The sequence below is a fragment of the Haplochromis burtoni genome, unplaced genomic scaffold, assembly GCF_018398535.1.
Source record: "Haplochromis burtoni strain Fernald_Lab_line unplaced genomic scaffold, NCSU_Asbu1 Contig_12, whole genome shotgun sequence".
Lineage (NCBI taxonomy): Eukaryota > Metazoa > Chordata > Actinopteri > Cichliformes > Cichlidae > Haplochromis > Haplochromis burtoni.
Genome location: NW_024582373.1, coordinates 4450267 through 4475947, shown reverse-complemented (window position 1 = coordinate 4475947; position 25681 = coordinate 4450267). Strand labels below are relative to the sequence as shown.

Sequence of the window (25681 nt, the reverse complement as noted above, 5' to 3'; positions counted from 1 at the left end):
GGGGAGTGTAGGTCTGTGTCAGAATTTTAGGGAGAGAATAAGCGTTTTACTGGCAGCCCTTCTGAACAAGATATGCCTATTCAGTCTTCTAACTGTACTGTCAAGAGCTTCAATGTTTAACATGCTAACGGAGACCTGCATTGCCTAAATTATAGCTCTTAAGTTTTTTGCAATTTCTTTGAGCAGGTCTGAACTTTATATGAGTTTGTTGGAAGGTCCACTCCTGGGAACACTGTGGTACTGTGTTAACACACCTGAATACTTCAGATCAGAAAACTGACAGAATCTCTGCTTTTATAGAAGTGCTCACACTTGCTAATGATCAGTCAATCAGATTAATCTGATTAGCAGCACCTGGCTGCTACTTACCTTCTCAATTCCTATGGTGAAAGTGCAAGTCCTTAGTCTTTCACAGGACTTCATAGAGTCCTTTAAAAACTTTGTTCTTCACATAACTGCAAAGCTGGTACAGAGTAGGTGTTTTTGCAAACTTAAAAACTTAAATTCAGTCTCACCTTACTTGCATAATATGAAGTATGCATGTAGAAAACATATTCTTACATCAGGCTGCAGAAGTTTATGTAACAGCAGGGGAAAACCTTTTTTTTGGGGGGGGGGGGGGGGGGTGTCTCAGTTTAAGGCAGATAGGTAGGGGTTTTTTTTTCTATTTGCTTCAAGGCATTCAACAAACAAACTTTGAAGTAAGTAAGTTGGGAACATATCTGGTAATTAAAAAGAGTGACCTCCTTCGCTGCAGCCATCTGTTTAGCCTTCACATGTAAAATTATTCAGATAGTCAGATACACAAAATAAATTACTGCTGTTCAAAAATTTCACATGTTTTTGGCTCCACTAATAAATGTCACACCCTGTGAATGTTGATGATTATGTAATTTCTCTGGCTTTGGATTCCATCCATCCTTTTCCACTTATCCAATTCAGGATTGCAGAGGGGCTGAAGCCTGTCCCAGCTGTGACAGAGCAAGAGGCAGGGTACACCCTGGACAGGACGCCAGCCACTGCAGGGCTGGAGAATGACAACTAAATTACCTAATTTTGAAGATACAGACAAATACTTGGAGGCTGGATGCATCAGGGATTGAACCACTGACTTTCCAGTTAATAGACCTCAAGAGCGAGGCACCCAGAACAGAAATCTTAAAACGTACATCATTTGTAATTTTAGTAGCTTCCTCAAAGAGTTTCAAACACAGCACAAGTCAGAAAAAAGGTGCATAAGAAAATTTAAATGTTGAGAGCCAGGAGATGATTAATCGCTGCTAAGATTACAACCTCTCTGCATGATGCTCATTATTCTCTTTACTGATTTGCCGGTGTCCTTTCACAATTCCCGCTTCTTTGCCTGTCTGCTTTCTTTCTTAATCCTAATTGTGTCAACTTGTCAGATCTCAATTGACGTCACTGTATATGTATATTTCATATCTGAGTTATATGCATCAAACCAGCTTCATGTGGAATTGCTTCACAGCGCTCCCTGGGAAATTTTATCCTGCTTTGATTTAACTGGGGCAGATTTTAAATGCCAAATGCAAAAATACAACCAAATTCTGTACGACATTATGTCTGTTTGGTTTTCTGTAAACCCACCACATCGAAGCAAATCTAATATTACAATCGCAGCCACAGCCTTAGATCACCATCATCATAATGTCAGAATGAAAGTACAAAAGATGTGAGTGTTGCATTTGCCAAGAAGAACTGTTTAAAGAGTGAGTATTTGACTGACAGAAGAAAACCAAATACGACGGCCAAAAGTCAGTTGTTCAATTTGAGAGGCAAAAAGATTTCAGATTAGCTCCTTGACAGATACTTATGTGCTTATACTGTATTTAAAAAACAAACAGACTTAGGAAACTGAACAAAAAAAAAGAAAGAATACTGCAAAACAACAAGCATTGTCAAACGTTTCTAAAAAAGAAAGATCAGTGTAGTTATGTTTCAGTGACAATTCATAGTGTGCCTAAAACAATGTGTTTTAAACAAACAATAGCACTTACCCCAAAGAGCAAGGGCTATACTAAAACTTTAATGCTTCACGATGTTGTTATCACAACATGCTGATGTCGGCCTGTTGTTATTACAATATGATGACATCAACCTGTCATGGTGTCATTGTGATGTTGTAATGATGTTGTTGAAAAAAATAAAAATTGTGTCAACAACTGAATAAGTGTTAACATCCCTACCTACTAAATCTCATTGTCTGGTTAAAAGCAAGCAGTTTAACTCCAAACCTATCCTCACTCACAAGTATTGACGTGCTTAAAGGTAAAAGTGTCCTGTCAGGCCATTTTTATTTGATATCATTAAAGGTGACGCTATAGAGCTGTGTTGTTGGTGAGTGTATAAATATACGTGTACACAATGTACATCAAGAGATGCAGCAGTGCAATGCAGTTACAAAGACTGGTAGCTGGTAAATATACATGTAACATACAACAAACAAAAAGTACAGCTTTTATAAGGGAACACATTTAACGTTGACATTAGACCTTAATGCACAAAGTGCATTAGTTAAACATTAAGTAAACACAATGTAGTTCAGGACAGGTCTCCTTCAAATTGGTATAAAAACAGAGATGAAGACAGTCAGGTGCTGTGAGTTTAAACACAGATGTATCAAATGTGTTTGCTTTAACCGCCCTGGCTGAGGAGATGTGACTCCCTATGTCAAAACACAAAAGATTTGAAACAGATCACTGTGCTGTGTTTGATCAAGATGATTCCATCTGACACCAGTTTCTTAATCTACCTTTTATGATGCCCTTTGTTGGTCTGTGCGGGTTCCTCTGAGAAATACTAAACAGCAACATCTTGCAGAACATTAACCCTGTGGAGGTCCAGGAACCCTTGTTACCCTTACTCTGATCTGAACATAAAGTCTGGAAAAGGTTAAGTAATTCTGATTTGGCGTTACCAACCGCCACGAGTTGGCAGCACCTCATAAATGTTTAAACCTTCTAAACTGTTTGGGTCAAATTTGACTAACCTGATCTTTTCAGATTAGATTTTAGATCCACCAGTGCAGTGTGGGTGAAGTAAAGGAAAATTGTGGTTTTAGTAGTGACAGAGTTTGAGGGAGACCTTCAGAACGTCATAAGAATTGTCTGTGCTCCCAACACATTCCTTAGGTTGCCACACAGACAGGAACCTGCTGGGTCTTTGAAGGCTCACAAAACAGTGAAATAGTAAAAGCCAAAAACTCTGAGTGATGATAGATACAGTAGTGCACTTCATGAAATGAATTACAGATGTCTGAGAGTACCTTGCCACAGATGTGAGATCTGAAATCGAGCAGCACAGTGATGGAGAGGTCAGCAGTGTCAAGTCACAGCAAGACAGTTCCCAGCAATGGTCTTTATGTGCAACATTTGCCTGTGCCTGCTTGGGTTTCTGTCTTCCTCCCACAGTATAAAGGCATGCATGTTAGATAAATTGGTGATTCTAAGTTAGCCCTCTTGGACTGTATAGAATAAAGTGTTGCATGCGCTTGTTACATGGCGAGTATATTACATTTGCTCCTGCATGCACCCACGATGTAACTAAATAATCTAAAAATAAATAAATAAATTAGAATCCAGCCATTGAGCTAACTGTGTCGGGCTAAGAAAGAGCAAGCACACCAATGCAGAGTCAAAGGCAGGCTTGAAACTTAAAACAATCATTTATTGAAGGTCTATATCAATCTGTGAAAGTGAGAACACCGATATAAAGGAAAATTAATACCGGGAACAAAGATTGGGCGAACAGTATGACACGACTAGGCTAAGACAGCATAATGGGTGGGAAAGACAGTGGGAGCAAATCAGAAATAAGTAGACTAGGGAAGTAAATTTAACACAATGCACACGAGACAAGAGAGACTAGCACAAAGTATAAGTAATACTGAAGCTTCAACTAAGACACGCCACATTTACATGGGCAGAAAATAAACACGGATACAGAACAGAGAGAACAGATAGACATTATGACAAGACTGAGGTAACAATAGGATCACTAACGACACCAACTAAATATTACAAGGCCAAGAAGAAGAACCAGAGTATAAACAAAGACTACAGACTACGAACTTGATTTGAACCTATAAGTAGACATAAACCAAAGGTAAACAAACAGAGACAAAGGCTGACTGCACAGAGATGAGACATAGGAGAGGATGAAGAACCAAGGTATATAAAAAAATAAACCCACAACAAACAAAACTTAGAAGCAATAAGAAAATAACATTAAACTCAAAAGACTAAACACCACCAAAACTAGAATATCAATTATTTTCACAAACTCAAAAATAAATCCAAACCACCAAAACTCAAAAACACGTGGTCAGAGAACCTAAAATCCTCACAAACTGACTTCAAACTAAATGCAAAGTAGCTGAGATTGAAAGAAAAGAGTGCGTGGGAGGTGGGGAACTATAAAGACTCCTGAGTTGCCGTTTCAGAGAGTCTAGGGAAACACATGTGCGGATCCCACACAAAGTCTACTACTACCACTTTAAATGCACTAGTTTGCCATGAATTAATAGGGATATTATAGATGTTAGTTACGGAGGTGTTTCTGGTATATACTATAGCAGTGAAGGCAGCTGTAACTTAAGGTAAGACAGACTGTAAGGCCAAACTATGTTAAACTGCACTGTCCCTTTTAAATAAATAAATTCAAATGCAAAAACAAATGTGGTAAAAGCTAAAAAAAACCCCAAAAACCACACTTTCTCTGACCTCTGAAACATTATTAATATCAGATAGGCTGTTTATACATTTTAAATCGATCTGTATTTCAAATTTTCATGAAACCATGAAATATTTAAAATATCAAAAGTTTAAAAATGCCCCAAATCACATCATTTAAATTCCTGTAGCACAGGGTTAATTGCTATGTTATGTTAAAGCAGTGATGCTTACGCTTGTTAAGGAATATATAAATACGTGTGAATGTTGTCGATAAAAAGGAAAACTTACACATATTTTCGGATATGAAGCAGAATTTTTGAATGCATGGTTGGTAGTCCTGGCATTTTTCTGTTGTTCATCATGTTTGACAGTGTAATGATCCTGCATGAAAAATGATGAAAAAATGATGTTTTTCCTGTAATGAGACAACATAAAATTCAACACTCAGTATTGAACAATTAGACTGACTTTCAGTGAATTTTACATCTCTGACACCAAACAGTCTCTTTCCTGAAAATTCAGACACAAAACTTAAAAAGCTACAAATCTTTTTAGATTGCGTTTATTGAGGATAATGATGTTGGTTTTTCAGTATGCATATAATATGTGCCCATATAGAAAAGAAATGTTTTAATAAACTTAAAGATTAATCAAGCAAACAATATCTCTGATAAGCATGGAAACAATTACTTTATATGTCATATAAAACAAACATTGATTTTTACAGGTACTCTGAAAAAATTTTTTTTTGATAGATATTTCTCCATAGGTATGGATTTATGTGAGCACACATCATAATACGTCAGCTACCCAGGAGTGAACTTTATAGAAAGTGTTGCTATTTTTTTTTTTTTAAAGAAAGGGTAAGAAAATAGACATTGATTTAATGTCTGTCCTTTTAGCAAAAAAAAGAACTAGTCAGACTGCACTGGAGAGAAGAAGCAGTGGGTGGTAGCTAGGGAAGAGGTAAATCTTTCAACAGCTCCAAATTTGTCTCATTTAGATTCTTGTTTTTGTAAACCAGAGATACAGCACTGAGTAAAGGCAGTTCTTTTGATCAAAATCACCTTTAACACAAAACCTGCTTTGAAATTGCTGTCTTATTATTCAAGGGGTTGTTTTTTTTTTGCGTATTTCCAAAAACACAAGTTACAACATGTATTTATGAAAACTTCCAACTGAGAATCACCTTTGATGGTATAGATACTGGCTGACTATTTCCCCCTGCATCCAGCCTCTATGCACAGCGTGACTGAGGCTCTGCACCAAACACAGAGCAAAAAATAACTTTTTATTGATTTTTTCATGCAGCTTCTCAGTCAATCAGAGGATTTCCAAACGTTGGAGATTCTCTTGAAGATGGCAATCAATAGATTTTTAAATAGTTCTGTCACCACAAAAATGTTAGCAGAAGCACAAGTGATGTGCATATACAGTAGACCTTCAAAGGTCTTTATGCAATTTGCTGGGATTCATTTATGCACAGGTCTCTTAAGGTCCCGCCACTGCATTTCATTCGGGTAGAAGTATTGCAACACCTTGATCCATGACCTACCATCCTCGTCAGCTGATACGATCTTCAATCTTCTTCTTGTACCTTCATGAACTTGAAAACCGAACATGATGACAGTGGCCTGCAGGAGTCTGAGATGTAGCTCTTGGGTTTTTTGCAGTTTCTCTGAGCGTTGGACCTTGGGAGGGATTTGCTGAGATATCCGCTCCTGAGAAGATTGTAGCATTGAGTTAGCACATATCTTAAAGCTGCAGACACGAAAACGGTCAAACCTCTGTTTTTATATGTTCGCATTTGCTGATGATCGGTTAATCAAGTGAATTTGATTAGGAGTACCTGGTTTTTACTTACCCTCTTCATTTTCACACGTCTGCATGAACTTTCTTGTTAACATAACCTATATTTTCCCAGAATGGAAATCCTGTTTAATAGGAGGTTAAACAATATTTATTATTGAAAAGTTATTCAAATATTAATAGAGAGGATATAATACCAGACAGCTTGCTTCATAAAGTGTCTCAAGACATGATGATTCTCACCCAAACTTCATGTTCTTATTCCCACCTTGCTGTCTTTTGCTTTGCTGAAATATTTTCTCAGATTTAGAGATTTTCATAGTGAATTGTTTCAGAAATTAAGCACATATTTTATATGTATTAACTATGAAATTCAAATTCAAATTCAAATTTTGTACAAATATATACAAATATATACAAATATATACAAAAATGTACAAATATATACAATTGTTGGAATTTGCATAAAATATTTGTACAGTATATGATATAAATATTATCACTCACATGCCCTGAGCAATGTTCCTGTTTATCAAGATTAGTCCACTTGTCTAGGAGCAAATAGGGAACGTACAAAGATACATACATATGAACACTACGATCATTATAGCATGACATCAGACTTCATTATAGTAGATATGATACTAGGTTTCTTTGAGTGATGTTGACTTATTTTAAAGTAGGGATCAGTTCATTCTCCATTTGAAACAAGCTGTTCTTGTTATTCTTTAAAGCCAGTCTCTCTAAAATTTGCAAACGAAAGGTTTATGGAGCAAATGGGTGGGGCTTACATATCCATCGCCTGAGCTGTGACAAGTCTGAAACAGACAGTTTAGAACAGTAGGACGTTTTTGCCTAAATCCACCGACCTCATGTTTTGAAACTGTGCACACGGCATGACACCGGTAATTATAAATAGCAGAATATAAAGGGACAATAGGTGCACTCTCATCCCTCAATAGTGTACAATCTTCTTTTTGAGAGACATATTTGTTGACAAAACAGGAAATTGTAATAATACATCAGCTCAAACACCAATAATACAATCTTCAAACATTTCCAAATGTGTCATATTTTGGCATGTAAATTAGCTCAGGTGATTCAATATAAATTATTTATTTTTGTAGAACTACAGACAATATACCGGAGCATCTGACCAGGAATCAACATTCAGTACAGGAGATCTCTGTCAGTTAGAATTAATCACACAATGAATATTAATGCAGGAACAAAACCCAAGTGAAGTATCAAGCAGCTTCACAGTGGGATGAAATTGGGCTCAAGGGGGGAAAGTCTAAATTGAAACTGACAACTAAAAAGTGCAGAAAATTGCAAAGCCTGTAATTGCTCATGTCGGCCATTCAGGACATTAAAATGAAAAACATTGTATTCTCATCTATTTCAGGTGGAAAACAAACATCCCGACGAGGTGGGGAAAGATTCACACGCAGGTACAAAGGGCAAAATGTTGAGAGAGGAGAGGAAGGCTGAAAGAAGAAGTCCATTCTCACTATGTGATCTGCACATTAAAGAGCCTGACGAGCAGCTCAGTCGCCACGGGAAAGGTGCTTCAGCAAGTTTCAGCTCCACCGAGAGGCACATGGAAGGTTTTGAAGCTCATATTTAAAACAGTGAATAACTCTTATTGAATTTCTGATAAGCCTCACTCAGCATATAAAAAACATCACATCTAAAGGATGAAAAATTATATTTCATCTTTATCTATACAGGTAAATCTCATTGAGACACAAGGTCTCATTTTCAGGAGCAATCTTTATTTTACCTTTCAAGAATGATAAAAAAAATTACATCTCCATATGATTGTTTACAGTAAATAACGCTGGTTTAGTATTCCTTACAGAGACCTTAAATCTGTGTGCAATTGACCCTTTGCTGCTCGTTCTTTCCACAGCACGTGTGCAGCTGATAATTAAGTGCTTGCAGATTAACCACCAAACAAAACGCCTTTAATTTCAGACATAGTGGAGAAAAATTGTGACCTGATTACTCATGTAATTAAGCTACATGCTCCTAGCTCTAACCAAAGTATTTTAACCAAATTTTAATAGAAAGCTAAACTTAAATATAAAAAAATAAAATAATGCAGACACTTTGTTGTTGTATTGCACCACTGAGCTACAGTATAACCAATCTTGTAAGTATGATAGGGAAGGGTGTTGTGTCATGGTTGACTCGGTAAATAACATGCAAACATCCTATTGCTCATATTTTATTCAGCATGTTGATAGGAGTGCAGTGCTATGTCATAACGTACTGACTACAGGAGACATCCTTAAATCTAGTTAAAAGCTCACAGTGCTGCTAAGATTTACCCTAAAGTTGGATCTTGTAGCATCCTGGATTACAGTTGTGAAATATGTGACAGTTGCAGGTTTTTTTGTTACTTACATCATCCATTAAACTCTTTAATTGTAGAGAATGAAGTTTATCGAAACGTCACCTGAATCCGTCAAATAATCAAGAGCTTGACTGATCAGCAGTGCCTAGATTAGCGAATGGTCAACTGCTGTTTTGCAGCTGTTCAATTTACCAACGGCCTGCATTAAATTAATGCAAATTATGTAACTCACCGGAAGAAAATATTTTATAATTTCTAATTCGTTTATGAAAAATTGTTACATTTAATAAAGAAGCTCTCTATTTTGATGTGTGTTTGATTTCTCTATGCTTTGGTCATGTGAGACTTTCTATGAAAATGACTAATGGCTAATGATGTGAAACTCTGGTTAACAACAACACCACAACCACCACCATCACCAATAACAAGGACATGGACTAGGAGCTTTAAGAGAGAAAGAAGGAAGAGTTTCATTTCCAAAGTGTAAGTCTTTTTATGGATCCAAGCAAACATATAAACACACAATCAAATGTTATCTACTCTATATAAACATCTTGAACCTTGAATAGCTCAGGGCTGTTTTCGGCATGTCATTCATCGCTCCATCTCTCATCTGCTGCCAATTTAGAATCACCAGTTAACATAACATGGCTTTGGATGGAAAATGAGCTGTCATCATGTGACTCTGACCGGACCGAAAGAGCAGACTCGAGCGACAGTACTTATGGAGACATTTATAGAATGATTGAGGGTGAAGGTGAGAAAGAAACTTCAGTTCAGGCAAGTTCACATGGGTGTTAGGGAAGAGGATAGGTTATTGTCTATTCCAGAAGGTGAGATAAGCGTAATTGGAACTGGAGTTGAGTGATCTGACGTTTTTGCACTGTGGAGGCTGAGTGGGGAAGGAGCACTGGGTTGGCAGACATAGTTCTAAGATTTTCAGGTGGATAGAAGCAGGCAGTTTGGGGGCTGAGAGACTTCTTACTGAGATTTTGAGGCCAGAGAGGATCGCAGAAGCAAGAGAGCTGTGTGGTCAGCTGAGCTTGCCCAGGATTCTCTGGGAAGAGTCTGCGAGGTGAGTAGAGGCAACAAGTTAGCTTAATAGTTTTTCCAAAAGCAATTTCAAACAAAACAAACCTAAAAGTTACTATAATGATATGAGCAGTCTAAAGAGTCTTAAAGCCACACAACCTTGATATACCTGCTGCTTAATTGCTTCATTGTGGAAAGTTATAAGGAGGACGGCTCAGCAGGAAAGGCTCCATCGATAGATTGAACACAGACCAACGACTCCAATTAACAAAAGAGAGGAAGAAAAAGAACAGAAAGAAAACAAACTCCACCCCAGTCCTAAAACCATAACAGGAGCACCCAGTTAAATAAATGCCATTTTGTTATTTTACATTTCTGTTTGCAGTGCACAATAATGTGTCTGTCTGCCACACTTAAAACATGAACAACAGGGTTTTCGTTATTAGCTTAGTTTGACAAAAACACATTTTATTTTGAAATTAGCATTTGCAGACTTAAGACCAGATGGATGCTGGATAGATCAGAGAGACTGTGTGACTGTAGTGTAAAGATCATGTTTGTCAGGATCCTGGGTCTCCTGACCCAGCGTTTTTAGTTCTTTGTGATTCTTGTATTTTGTACTCGTGTGATTTATTCTATGGTTTCTAGTTTTGATCCCTTGCCCTTCGTGTTTCTCTGTGCCCCCTATGTTCTGTGTACATCTGTGTCTTTGCATGTTTGAGTTTCTTGTTTTCTGTCACTCTGTATTGTGAATTCTCATGGTTGGTCTTTTGTTACTCCCTTGTGTTCCATGCTTAGTACTTCCCTCTGTGTATTTTGGTTCTTAGAATCTTCAGCTTTATGGTTTATGTCTCTGTGTTTCTTAGTTGCTGTCTCCACCGTGTCAAGTTCGCGTCTCTGTGTTATACTTCCTGTTTTACTTTGAAGGTCCGTGTCTTATGTGAATGTGTCCTGCTTTGCTTCCTTGTCTCGTCAGTTCTGATTTCTCCCAGCTGTGCCCTCCTTCTGTGTCTCATTCCCCTCGTTACTTCCCAGTGTATTTAAACCCTGTGTTTCTCTGAGTCAGTGTTGTGTTGTCCCTCTTGCTGTGTGGATCTCCCTGTATGGTTAGTTTGTTATTTTTCCAGTTTAGGTTAGTTTGCTTTGTATACTCGTTTTTCCTGTGCCAGCAATTAAAGCTGTGGTTTTGAGTTCATCCCTTGTGTCGGAGTCCTGCCTTTTGAGTCCTCATCTCCTGCCTGCCACACAGCGATTCGTGACAATGTTAGGTTAAATATAGTGATCCAATTCAGGATCATTGTGGGGCTGGAGCCTATCTCAGCTGTCATAGGGCAAAAGCTGGGGCACACCCTGGACAGCTAGTGAGTCTGTCACAGGGCAGACATAGAGAGTCAGACAATCTGTCATGCTCACAAGTTATAACTAATTAATAATTAATTACTAATTACCAGTGTTGGGACTAACGCGTTATTAAGTAACGCATTACAGTGACTACGTTATTATTGTGGTAACGAGCACGGTAACTAGTTATTATTCCAAAATCAGGAACGCGTTAGTCGTTACTGGGATTTAGATAGGCTCGTTACTCGTTACTTCGTGTGGTGGCTATCGCGGAGCTTCCACAGATTCAGTAACATTAGCAAGTGGTGGAGGCCAGCAGGTGGATGAAGGAAAGGGGACGCAGTGTGAACTGAACTTCAGGTAAGAAGTTATGACCTGCAGTCTCTCTGGGTCAGATATGAACCAAGTTTAGGTGGAGTTTATTTTCGTTATTCTGACTTTTTCCGTACTGCGTGCTAGCTAGCATGACGGAGTTTCTATACAGCTGGGTGGTGCTATAGTTAACTGATGTTGAACTTTATTTTGTTCATAAGTTATTAGAGTTGCCAACCGTCCCGTCTGGTATTCAGAGAAAATATTACGCGTTTCTTATTGAGGTGAAAAGGAACAGTTTGTCCCGTAATTCAGCTACAATGAAAAAGGCACAAAGCTGGAGTTATTCTGTGTCTTTGCTGCACAGCTGCCTCTTCTTCTTTCATTCTCCCCCTCCCTCTCCCGTTTCTACTTCAATCATGAAAACTGATCAATGATCAGCTGATCGGCTCTCTCTTGTTTGTTTATCGCTCACTTTGCGCCGAAAGAGGAAACCAGGGGATGTCGCGCTAAACAACAGCAGCACTTTTAAGCTTGATCAGCCTGTTGTTAGAATTTATTTAACCCTCTGATGCATAGTGGTCACTGGAGTGGACAGCTACTAAAACGTACATATCTCTTTAATGCATTGGTTTCTATGGTGGAACTGCATATTAGCCTCTAGAGTGCTCTCTGCTGCCATGCTCCATTGAGGTCAATTCAGTGTTCAGTTAGTGCAACTGCAAGTAAATTTCCTCTGAATCAAAGATGGCAGACAAACTGTCACCCCTGCCGACCACTGCTGGCATATCCTGTCAATCCTTCTATGCTAAAAGAGCCCAACAGGTAAAAAAAATATGATGATATGCAGTAACATCTAGGGAAGGATATTATCTGTTTGGAATAAGAAATTGTTATGTCTAATATGTAGAAAACTACGATTAACCATGTGTCCACTGTAGTGGACATCATGCATTACCCACTATATTTTTTTAACATAAGTCATAAATTGTCTCACTGTTTTTTGGGACTGTTTTGGTTATAAGTAAGCATATAATTGTTACATTTATAAGCTACTCATTTAAAATGTATATTTCTGTGCAGATCAGCTGTAGTTTGAGTTACTATAATAATTATTTTATCATATTTTGTAGACTTCAAATGCAGCAAAGAATAAGGCAGCGTACAGAATAGTCCAGGAAATTCCATCCAGCTCCAGTGATGATGATTTCATTGATGAGTGCAGTGATGATGAGTTCAGTGATAAGTCCAGTGATGATGAGAGTGGCTGCCAGAGCAGAACAGAGACATAGGAACTACGGACAGCCTAGGTGTGATGAACACAGAAGTGTTTGGAGATGCAGAGACTAAGATGTCAGTTTGTGTTTTCTTCCAGCATGCTACTAAGGGCTTGGTAATACTGTCCTGCATCGTTATAGAACTGTGTAGACTCAAAAATGTTTCTCTTGTTGGAGATAGTTTGCCATATTCAGGTGTAGGATTCACAGCTAGGACTGTTGATTGGTTTTGTTATTTACGTCTAAACATTGGGGCCTTATGAGTTGAAAGTTCCAAAAAAATTGCTGAGATGTTTTTCAAAGGATACAAGCAAACAAGTGTTTGTATATTTACAATAGAACACAAGGTAATTAATTTTTATAGTAAATTCACAGTATTTCATGCTAAGTGCTCAGGCGCATGTAGTCCACTGGAGTGGACAAGTTTATAACTTTATAAAAAAACATATTTTTGGGAAAAAAAGAGTTGAACATTTTTTTTCATGTCCTGAGAAGAATAAAAGCACTTAAGAAAAAAATCTTGACCAAGGCTTTCATAATTCATGCATCAGAGGGATTAATATTAATTTCTAGTATCAGCTGATGTTTGCTGGAGCCACAGCTGAAAAAGCTGCTGGTCATGATATCGGTTTGGTTATGCTGGTGAGAGGGAAACATGAAGATGAAACCAGGAGATGTCCTTACTGGATCATCAGAGCTGAACAGGTGATGGAGAAACAGGTTTACCTTTTAGGTGACATGAATGAGTTGAAGGGAAGTTATGAACTGTTTCTGAGAGACAAATAACACCAGGATCCTTTTCTAAGTAGCTGACAGCTGGTAACTGTGCAGGGGCGGGTCTAGCAAAGTGTTGCCAGGGGGCAGGTAGGGCATTAACAGGGAGAGGGGGGCACAAAGAAATACTTTTCTTTCTTATTCTCATTTAAAATGTCTAGCTTTTAAAAAATAATTATCTGAATCTTACAACAAACGATTGATAGATTGATGCATATATACCATCAAACAGTGTACATCACTGTCACAACAGTGTTTATTTTCATTCAAAGGCTTTATGATTTTTCCTATAATGGTGGGCCAGTCTCTAGTCAAAATGCCCGGGCCAATTTTCTGTCCCAGTCCAGCCCTGTATGCAGCTCATCTGCAGTCTGGTGTTACCTACATCTTCCTATTCAGAAGGCAGAATTTCGAGTTCTGAGTACAATCGAAAGCACCACGACTGCAGTTTTTGTGTTGGATGTAAAAGGCGCACATGACGCTGTGACGTAGGCTAGAATCATGGCAGCAGTCAATGACGGTCCAGGCGTGGGATTTCTCTCGTGGAAATATGCACATTATCTTTTCCTTTCTATTGGTAGGTGGCACAGTGCACTTGTGGCAAGTAAGCAAGCTAGAAGACTGGCAAAGTTATGGAAGCAACACATTAACAAGAGAATTCTGAGTAAAACCAAAGTTACTTTCCCTAGTAACTAGTTACTTTGAAAGTAACGAGTAACTTGAAGTAACTGAGTTACTTTTGAGAGAAGTAACTAGTAATGTAACTAAGTTACTATTTTAAAGTAACTTACCCAACACTGCTAATTACCCTAACTTGCATGTCTTTGAAAAAAGCAGAAGAAAAAGCTCCAGATAGTCCAGAGAGAACCCATGCATGCACAGAAAAAACCTGGAAGCTCCACAAAGAAAGGTCCTAGTCTTAAATCAAACCCAGGACCTTGCTGTCGTCCCAGACCTTGTTGTGGGGCAATAGTCAACAGTGCTAACCACTGCACAAGTATGCTACCTAGTTTAATACAAGAGTAGGTTCAAAAAATAAAAAGGCATTTAAGCTCAGATGATAAAACCTGAACAAATATATGCAAGAGAAGGTCCGTGTGGAGTAGATATCTCAGGGCACTTAAAATGCACATTTTAAGGTCAAGAGGATAAGGAAAAGTCAAGAGTCTGCCAAATGCCCAGAACAAACGCTTGACTTCCCCTTTAACGTACATGTGAAATCAAATTATTATGAGGAAAGACTGCAGAGATTGAATTTAGTGTGAGACAGGGGAAGAATCGTGGCCAAAGAAGATGAAAAACTCAGGGTGAAGCTTGAGGCCAGGGGGTGGCGGTGAAAGGTCTTCAAAGTCAGTATAAGAGGTTTAAGAAATGTGAAGGGCTGCTGAAAGCAAAAGAAGAGAAATATGAGTTCGCAGTAGGGACTTGAGGCCACTCGAAGGGCATGGAGGAAATGCGGAGTAAGGCAGGAGGTTCTGAATATCAGAAAGAACAAAATTAAAGTGTGTGTGTCAGTGCAGGAAAAGCAGAAAAGGAATATAAAGATTTTGAGAAATTTGGTTAAATATGAGTAACCAAGAGCCAGGTTTGATTAGATTTATTGTCACTGAAAAGTAGATTAGTCAAACAATAAGATAATGTTTGGCATTCAATTTGACATGCAAACATGCAGTGTAGCTTCGTGTTTGCAACTGGTCAAGACGCTTAGGATGACGTCTCTGTAGGAGTTCATGACATTTCAGGTAGAAAGCTCATTTTTCTATAAAGTCTGCAGAAAGTACAACCATTTCTGATTGTGTTGGTGCGCCAACTGAGGATGCCCAAGACAATCAGCTTAAGGACACACTCCACCTCACTGCCTCTGAAAATGGTTAAATTGAGTGTGTGAGCTGCCCCAGTGTTAGTCTACAGTAAGCTCCTTGGTCTTCTTGGTGCTAAGGGTCATTCATATCTCCACACCAAGCAGCCAGCTGTTCCACCTCCTTCCTGTAAGACTCCTTGTTGTTCCTGCTGATAAAACCTGGCACCATGTGGTCATCTGTGAACTGGTGTTTGATTCATGCTCATAAACCATTCAGAAATTTTCAGTTTTTGTCCTTTGCAATGTTTTTTTTACTAGAGAAAATAGACTTTTTACAGTGCTGGGGTCCGTTCTTCGTACCTCGCTTACTACATCCAAGATCAGATCATCGCGCTAACTTTGAGCTCGCTATTCCAGTTCTCCGAACACCCCTGTTGTTGACGATTAGTACAGCTGGATGAAGTAATGTGAGATCACTGGGTGGCTTAACAGGGGCTACGCATCGATAGTAGAAACATTGATCGGCAACCCTTTGATTGGTCGGCGAAAATGTCAAAGGAGCGCGCTCGGTATTTTTCGGCAGCAGAGCAAGAACTCTTGAGTGAGGGATTTCAGGAGTTTCAGAGTTTAATTAAAACGCAAGGGAACACTGCAAAGGCTGCAAAAGCAAGGAGAGAGGGCTGGCAGAAAGTTGCTGACAAATTAAACTCGTAAGTAATTATAATAATAATAATAATAGATTGGATTTATATAGCGCTTTTCAAGGCACCCAAAGCGCTTTACAATGCCACTATTCATTCACTCTCACATTCACACACTGGTGGAGGCAGCTACGGTTGTAGCCACAGCTGCCCTGGGGCAGACTGACAGAAGCGAGGCTGCCATATCGCGCCATCGGCCCCTCTGGCCAACACCAGTAGGCGGTAGGGTAAATTTATTATATTATATTACATTATATCCTCTTTCACATTAGAGCCACAACAGGACCCACTAGAACATGGGAACAAGTAAAAGTGAAATATAAGAATATTCTACAGAATGGTAATATTTATCACTTATATTGCTTTTCGTCTCTTGGAAAGAGACCCTGAAATAATCTGTTTGTTTGTTTATAACAGCAACCAAGAAAAGGGCAGAGCACAAAAAGACAGGTGGTGGTCCTGCACCCCCTCGTCAACAAGTTGGTTAAGTAAATAATACCCTCACGGGAAAATCGATATCTCTCTATGAGCACACTGTCGCGCTGAGCTAAAGGATCCTGTCTGTCCCGCAATATACGCTGAATTCTGAGGACTCTCCTTATCAATCTTGCACCTTCCGCAATGGGTTGCTCGCGTATACGGACAGGACATCTGCACGGCTTCCAAATCCACCTTCGCTTTTATAGCCGTGGTCTCTCATCTTGATTACACGAAGTAATTTACAATTACTACTCTGAAATATGAATTACATCTGTAATAATCACATACATGTAATAGAATGTTAATAGTACATTTCCCTTTTTTAGGAAATGACCTGTATGTATCTGTGTGAATCAATAACAGGATCAGTGCTGCATTATCTTTAGTTACATTGATGTTATTTATTTATGGTGAAACAGTGGTGGAATATCGCTGTTGCTTTCGTATAAATGAAGCGGACATACCTGCGTGGCCGCGATCTAATCCTGTTTACATAAAGTAAACCTGCTCCCGAGCAGGTTTACGCTTACGGCTCTGTTGCTATGACAGCAAGTCCCGGATGAGCTTCGGGGAACCGAACGATCCAGGATCACGCGAAATCGTCAACAATCTAATCCAGCTAACTTACTTAGCGAGGTACGAAGAACGGGCCCCTGGTTTTTTTTTTTTTCTTCATATTTTATCTAAGGCAACATGGTGGTAAGGTGGTTAGCACTGTTACCTCAGAGTAACAAGGTCTTGAGTTCAGTTCCACCATCAGGCTGAGGTCTTTCTGTTCTCTTCGGGTACTCCAACTTCCTCCCACAGTCCATAGACATGCAGCTAGTGGGGTTAAGTTAATTGGTAACTCTAAATTGCCCAAATGGTTGCCTGTCTATATGTGACAGACTGGTGACCTGTCCAGGGTGACATCTTTTTTATATGTAAGAAAGGCTAGAGAAAAATTCAGGCTTCAAACACTGCCTCAGTTTTCAATGTGGAAAGAAAAAAAAAGGCCTGAAAGCCTTAAAGTGTTTGATATGTGAAGTTAAAACTTTACAGCAATCATTATATACGTTTAAAGTTTGTGCGTGACATTTTTCAAAAATAGGATGCAGTCGAGGAGAAGGCCTGTGCTGATTTGAAATAGAATGAATGTTAGCAGCAAAGTAATCACACAATTTGGAACATGTGGCAGACGCTGAGCCTCTTGATATGCAGACCCTCCATCTTGATCAGGTAGCAACACTGCACTGACTTTGAGACTAACTTTACAATGCAAATTAATACACTAATGGGTATAAATAAGGATAGAATGATTGTCTCTGCAAAATGAATAACTTCTGTTTGTAAGTTCAAAACGTGTATTCATATGCAATTTATCCGGCTTGAAAGGTTGTCATATTTTTAGGCAAAATGGGTTGTGGCTCATTGGTTACCATGCTGTATTTGAAAAAGTTATTATTTGTGTTTTAAGACTGTTTTGCTTCCGAGTTTTTCAGGGCTCCTCCATCAAACAGCCCTTTGGGGATGCTTTCAGCTAGGCAACAGTTTTATGAAGGGAAAAAAAATCTGTTAATGCCTTGAAAAGTCTAAATCTGTAAACATCTTTTCAACAAAGTAGCAGATGCACTACAATTAATGCTTTAGGGAGAAAGCCTAATCTGTTTCAAGCAATTGCATATTGTGGCCACAAATTATTTTAAAATGGGAGAATGAATAATTCAAAAGCTGGGATTTTGTGCACAGACAACAACTTTGAGTTGCCGTCTGTGGCGACGCTCAGGCTTCGGAATTTAAGAGTACGACTTGTCTTCTGCTTAACAACCATTATTTTAATAATTGTTTAAATTCTCTTTCATCCCAGATTAGCTGTGGTATAATCCACAACACCCTGTGGACAGGGTTTAAAATACAATCTGACTTATTGATCCAACAGTTTATTTCACAAAATAGAGCAATGTAATAGATGTAGTGCTCACCAGTACCAGCAGCTAGAGACTAATACTAATACATTTAGCTGCCCTGGAGAAAATGTTAATACATTTTCAGTAAACTCAACGTTGAGCCTCATAAAAATGCAGAAACACTTTTTGTTTGCAAATTCAAGGTTGATGTTGCGCTGTTAGTTTATGCCAGACCTGGATCTGTCACTGCTGCCATCCTCTGATATCAGAACCCCTGAGCAAGAGACACTTTTTGTCATACATAAAAGAGCTTGCATACAAAAAAATTAGGAGTACTTATATTGAAAAAGAAAGTTAAAGTTTTTGCACAGCATTTTCAGGGCAAGGAATGTTTTAGTCAAAGCAGTCAAACAGGTTGCACAACAGTGCATTTAATATGATGGCTTGATGTCAGATTACTTTTTTCCCCATTTCATACTCTTACAACCATCATTCAATACCACACTTACTTATTTTTAAATTACATGTGAGTGTGAACTGAAAATTGTAATTTCACCTGCACTGACATGAGTGTGCCCTGAGATTCATATAAATGAAATTAGATTACATTTTAAAGTTTAATATGCGTGACATTTGAAGAGGTTTTGCTTTGCAGAAGGTGTCATTACTGGTCTAATCTATCAACATTTTGAGGAGAAGGGTGAAACAGAGACGATGAAGAAGCTCCAGAGGATAAATCATGGTGAAATCGAATAAGGTCGGGCCTCAAGAGTGAGGAGGTGAACTTTTGTCTGGCTTCAGTTCCACCCTGTGAGAGAAACAAGGAATGGAGTACCACTTGGAGGTGCTTCAAAGAAAGTTACTAGCAAAAGGAAAGGTGAAGCAACAACCTCTTACAGATTTGAGAGCCAAAGTTCTGTATGCGTGAGTTTCAAGTACTTGAAGCACATGTAATGGCACCTCTGGGTGTAGCTATTTGTAATGAATCAAACGACAGGCTATCACTGAGAAACCTCTGATTCGTTTTGAGAGAAGATGATGAATTTGGAAAACAGTGTGAGGGAAGAAGCAGACATATTCCGGTCTCTCGGATGCCCTTGAGTCAGAAACCTTTTGAGGAAGCAACACTTCTTTTTAAATCCCTAAAAAATGCTTTGTTATTTAGAAGAGAACATTTTTTAAAGAATAAATCATTTTGTTTTAGAAAACATTAAAACATTTATTTCCCAAAGACAGGGAGAAATCACTGACTGTGATGCAGCTGTCTGTCCAGCCTCACACACTAGCCTTTGTTTGCCTTTGTGTGGGTGGAGAAAGTTTTTATTGCTTTCATTCTGAGTGTGCTTTTTTTGCTCTATGTGAATGTATGAAAGCACTATCCATGGTTGCTTATAAATTCATATAAAGAAAAATGTTCAGCATTCAGACAGACAGACGTTTTCCCATCCAGCACTGGCAACACAAAGTTAAAGCTCCAATCTGTAATATTATGCTGTATCTCTGCAAAAAACATAAGCACAATTAAAGAATTGAGCTACTGCAGTGAACGGCTCCTTGGTAAAACATTTTACAGGAATTTTTAAACCACTGTAAGATTCTTGTGCTGCATGTGCTGTAATAAATGCCTTTTTTACCTCATTTAGTGCTGAAAAAATCTTATTTTCATCAGAAAGTGATGCAAGAGTTGCCACTAGGAATGAAAGATTTGTCAGAGGGAATGGCACCCGTGGGAGGGAAAACTTTTTAGGAGCTTCGGCTCTGTCCTGTAGCTCTTCCCCGAGTCTTCATTCTGAATGTTTAAAGCCGAGCCACATCATTTTTTGCTTCAATAACACCAGTATTTGAATGCAGCAGAGCAAAACTTAATGAACTTAATGTGGATTGATGGAGAGTTCAAGAAAAGTGGGGGGTCAGTTGGTTATATTGACAAACACAGTTATCTGTCATGGTCCTGGGTCATTTTGACCCAACGTTTTGCGTTTCCTTGAAGTTCATTTTTGTGCCTTGTGTTTGTTCTGATTTTGTATTAGTTTAGGGTTGAACCTGACGTTTAGTGTTTTATCAGCCCTACCTGTGTCTGTCCTCGGTGCTCTGTTCGTGTCCCCGTGTTGTGTTGTAAATCAGTCTGTGTGTTTCCTGCTTTACTTTGAAGGCTCGTGTTCTGGATTTCCTGTTCTATTCTGAAGGTCTGTGTCTGTTGTCATTGTGTTCAGCTTGTGTCCTCCAGTCAGCGTGTGTATTAGGATCAGCTGTTCTCCCCTCCTGTGTGTGATTACCCGATTACCTTGTGTGTGTGTGTGTATTTAGTGGGTGTCGGTCTGTGTTCGTTGTCGGCTTGTCTGAGTTCATCCGTGTATCGCTGTGTTTCATGGTGCTTTGTTCCCGTCTCTGTGTCTCTCTGCCCCGCGGCCCTTTTCGTATGTTCTCAGGTTTGTTATTTAGTTTTTCCCAGTTTAGGTTCCCGTTAGTATTTCTCATGCTTCATTGTCTGTTTCTGCCACTGCCACTTGTAAATAAACGTCACACTCTTCATCAGTCGCTTGCTTGCATTTTGGGTCCTCATTCATCTACAACACGACTGCTGCCCCAGCCGTGACATTATCTGAGTATTGAACATTTAAGTTTATCAAGTATTCTATATCTCCCACTACTATGTATCCTACTACTCCTCTACTCCACAACATATCCTATTCCTAGACTTAGACATGGCTTTCTGGAAGAAATTGGTGAACTTTTTCCCAAATTAAAACAAAATGTACTATATTAGTGTCATTTAATTGTAATATTCATATTGACAACTTATAGTAATTAACTTGCAGTGTCTCACATTCTCATCCAATTACTGCCGCAAGCACGATGTCCACATTTCCCTCCTGTAAATTCAGAAGAGCTGGATTAAATTAACTATAATTTAAAGACTGGCACAAGTTATACAGTTCAGTACATCTTACAACACGGCAACAAGTTTGTTTTACTCAAGTATTTGAATGAAGCTTAACTTAAAAAAGCACCACTGACGAACAATGGGGGTGTGAGGTCAGTTTTTTGATCATTAATATGCAAATTGTCATGGCCATTGATCAACGACCACTGATCTGGGTGGCTGTAGCTCAGGTGGCAGAGCAGGTCAGCCACTAATCAGAAGGTCAGTGGTTCAATCCCAGGCTGCCTCCTGGCTGCATGCCAAATATCCTTGGGCAAGATACTAACCCCATGTTTGCCTGTGTCCGGCAGCCTCGCCTCTGTCAGTGCGCCCCAGGGCAGCTGTGGCTCCAATGTAGCTTGCTGTTGCCAGTGGGTGAATGACTGAATGTAGTGTAAAGCACTGTGGAGTCCTTAGGGACTGAGTAAAGCACTATACAAATGCAGGCCATTTACCATTTTACCATTTACTGATCAATGGCCATGAGTACCATCAACAGAGAGCTGGGGAATGTGTCATGGATCTGGGTCATTTGACCCAGTGCTTTGAGTTTATTGTGTTTTTGTGATTCTTTGAGTTGTAATGATTTAGTTTTCTGCAATTTAATATTGAGTTTAGTACTTTTCATGCCCCTGAATTTGTTGGTCATTTCTGGTTTGTTCTCTTGTGTATTAGGTTCTCTTTGTGTCTTTGTCTTCATCAAGTGACCCTCACTCCCTCACTCTCCAGGTGGTAGTCATGTCCTTGTATCTCCCTTAACAGTTTACATGCTTCCCTCTTTCTGCCTCCTCCCTTTGTCTCCCCACTATGTCTTGTTCCTATGGTCCTCCGGGCATACCTTTCACCATCTTACAATGCTGTGATTGCAGCTATTCCCCAACTCTCTGTGAATGGCCATTAATCAGTGGTCATTGATCAAGTCCAGATGAACATAGTCAGCTTTTTGGGCTAACTTTGAGACAGACAGGTGCCTGAGTCCTTTAAAGAGACATGGTGGGAATAAAATTACATTCATTCAGCAGATTTTGTAGTCAGATATGACTTGAATCAATTTAGCATTGTGCCGCTAATACCAATCTATTTCTCTAGACAGGAAATCAATTTTTCATGTGTGAATGCAGTAATGAGATTAAGGAATATAAGCAGAGCACAGTCACCAGCATCTGCAATACATAAAAGATTATTAGAAGCTCCTAAAAGTGCACATTCAGTGCTTTTTGCTGTAATTTAAAACTAGACTGAAAAATCCAATCAGTGTCAATCAAACTTCAAAATGATTGCAGCTTTAAAAGACAGCTTTCTCCAGAAGTTTAGACAGAAATGGCAAGCTAGAGATTAGTCTAGAGTTTGATGGATCATTTGGATCAAGAGTGGTTTTCTTTATCTTTACAAGAAGAGCACAGCTGCATGCTCAAAATGTGGAGAGACTGAACCTGTGACCAGACACAAATTTGTAATTGCTGAATCTCTGGTAGCCAGTGAACAGTGGACACTGCTATGTTGTATTGTGCTGGGGCAGCACAATGAGGACAGTGGACACCAACAGACTGAATAAACTGACCTGCAAGGCCAGCAACACTGTGGGTGTGGAGCTTGACTCTGTGACTGAAGAGTCAGAGAGGACAAGTTACAGAAAATATTGGACAATTCTTCACATCATCTCCACGATGTGCTGGACAGGACAGCAAAAGACTCATTCAACAAACAATGCCCCACAGAAATTTCTCACCTGTGGCCATCTAACTTGATGGCCCTGTGACACCTTGGCTAGTTTCACTTGCCATAGCTTGTTTATATTGATTGTATGTGGTTTGACTTTGAAGTATTTATTTTAACATATTGCATCTTGATGTGTTCTGGCTGGTTTGAGTTTGAATCTGAAATCATTGGTCCTTTTGCTCTCTATACCTTTGAAGAACCTGGGTGGAAAGAAAGCGTTTATTAAACTTGTCAGTTTTAGTCTAAAAGTGAGACGGGCTCAAACTGATGAAACACAGTGGTTGGTATTATGTGGTAAAGTGCTATAGCTGAGCACGGCAGCATTAGGCAGACAATCTGGTATCTGGTCATTTAAGTGAACTGCAGCTCTGCTCTCCTGTATTGCATATCTGAGTGAACAAATAGGCTTGTTCAGCGGTGGTTGGAGTTTTACTTCACAGATGTATGACCTTAATGAGGCAACAATAGCCATGTGACATTAAAATAATTATGATCTCATCTGTGTGACAGTTCAGCGCATGGTCTTTGAAAGCCATAGCAAACTGGTCAGTGGTAATTGATGTGAAAGGATGTGCTCTTCAAATAGGGGCACTGGTTTTGATCATTATTTCAGCAACCATAAAAATAACTGACATCTGATCATTAAAAGTGGCAATTACAATTTCAAAGATAGTCAGAGATGAGCTAAAAAAAATCCCAAACTAAATCTTGCCTGTGATCCAGCTCGTGAGTAGGGCCTTACTCCAGGCACCGAGGCCCATACTGTACAAAGTATTATTCTTTACTTATTATGAGTCCACACAGATCTCGCTGCTATTTAAACTGTTAAACAGAAATACAATGAAAGCAAATCCCACGTCTATTAAAAATGGATAATAACAGTTTTTTTTAATGTAGTCCTTTAATAACTTTCTGAAGTTCTCCACATTCCCCACATTCTGTTCAAGTCCACCAAGACTTACACAGACGCTACTTTTCTTTATTTATTCATGTGCATGTGGCTCTATAAGACTGCACAAACGGGGATTACATTTAGGGTTAGGGTCACAGACCTATTTGCAGATAATTGGGCATAAGGGACTGAGTTCAGCAGAGAAATCTTCAGATAGCTGGCCAAATTTCAAATGAATTCAAAGTTAAGTGAATATTAGATGTGAGAAACTGTGCTTTACTTAAACACTTTTCTCTGTGTAGCTTCCTTGTCGCTGTGGCTACCCATCTGAGGAGAAAACGTGTTTTATACATTACAATTTGTATACATGCTTTGGAGAAATAAACTGTAGTTTGAAAACTAGCTAGACTAGCCAGCTAGCTAAAGCTTGTCTCCTTAGTCTGATTTCATTCAGCTGGGTTCCATGTAGAGTTTCTCATGTCCCTAATTACCTGGTATGTATATATTGTCTGAGTCTCCTTTTGTGCTTTGTTGCGTCGTCCCTCATGGCTGCGTCCTTGGACTATTTTCTCCTAACCTGTCTTCCTTGTGTTCTGAGAGAGTCAACAATAAAGTTGTTTTTGAGTGTTACTTTGTGCTTTTGGAGTCCTGGGTTTGGGTCCAAAACTTACCCTCCACACATCTGAACCTTAACAGGTAGTTGACATCACTTGTCTGAACCCATTTGTCTGTACCTAAATATTTATAAAGACTGTTTATATCTATAGTCAAGTTAACACAAGATGCCAATATAACCTCCCACTCACTCTTGCTGCTGCATCAATAATACACAGAGGACCCAAAACCTACTTAAATGTTTGACTTGTTTGAGATCTGGAGCTGATCATGAAACATCTGGAAATATAGTCTCAAAGCCCAGTCTTAATCCTTCTGTGGAGAGCAGAAACGGGGACTATTTCTTGGAAGGTGTTTTGCAGTTGAATTCATGCACATCTTGAAGAGCAACCATGTCCGTGTATATGTACATAATGAAAAAAAAATGTTATGGGCTTTTAAAAAAACAAAAATTTTACCCCAGTCATAATGGTGAAATCATGTGTGGCATCACAAGGTGGTGGAGGGTAATGAGTAGAAGAGCAAGTAACCAGTGATGTCACAAACACACTAGGACTGCAGCAATTGGCAGCTCAAAAGCCTTTACAATTATTTTCAAAACCCAACAACGCCACTCTGGGAATGTCACCCAGAGAATAATTAGTTTGAACATATGCTAATTATCAAGAAGGTTCTTAGATAAGATAAGATAAAGTTCTTATCTCATCTTATCTTATTTATCCCGAGGGAAATTCTTTTGTCTTAAACATGCTCAATGCGGCAAGAGGAAAAAAAGTACACAAGAATAGAATAAAATAAAAGAACATAATATCAATACAAGTGACATAATGTCGGTGCAAGGAATAAAAATAGAGTAGCAGCATATAATGGGGGAATGAGACAAACATTCAGTAAGATACAGATGAATAATAATATTGCACAATCTGAGTAAAAAGACAAAAATTACATTAATATTAATTAAAAAAAAAGTCATCTACAGAGGGAGGAAGAGTTATACAGTCTTATTGTCACAGAAAAGAAGGATTTCCTGTGGCGGTCAGTTCTGCATTTAGCGGCGATCAGTCTT

The 25681-nt window shown here is 38.9% G+C and overlaps 1 protein-coding gene across 3 annotated transcripts in view; it reads left to right on the top strand.

The window, feature by feature from the left end:
• LOC102296123 (muscular LMNA-interacting protein) overlaps positions 1 to 9170 on the top strand; it is a 37300-nt gene extending 28130 nt beyond the window's left edge. For all 3 annotated transcript variants that reach the window (XM_005915528.3, XM_005915529.3, XM_005915527.2), the window contains one exon: positions 7909 to 9170. In XM_005915528.3, the coding sequence (XP_005915590.1) occupies positions 7909 to 8130 (222 nt within the window). In that variant the 3' untranslated portion in view covers positions 8131 to 9170. The remainder of the gene's footprint in view (positions 1 to 7908) is intronic.
• The last annotated feature ends 16511 nt before the right edge of the window (positions 9171 to 25681 follow it).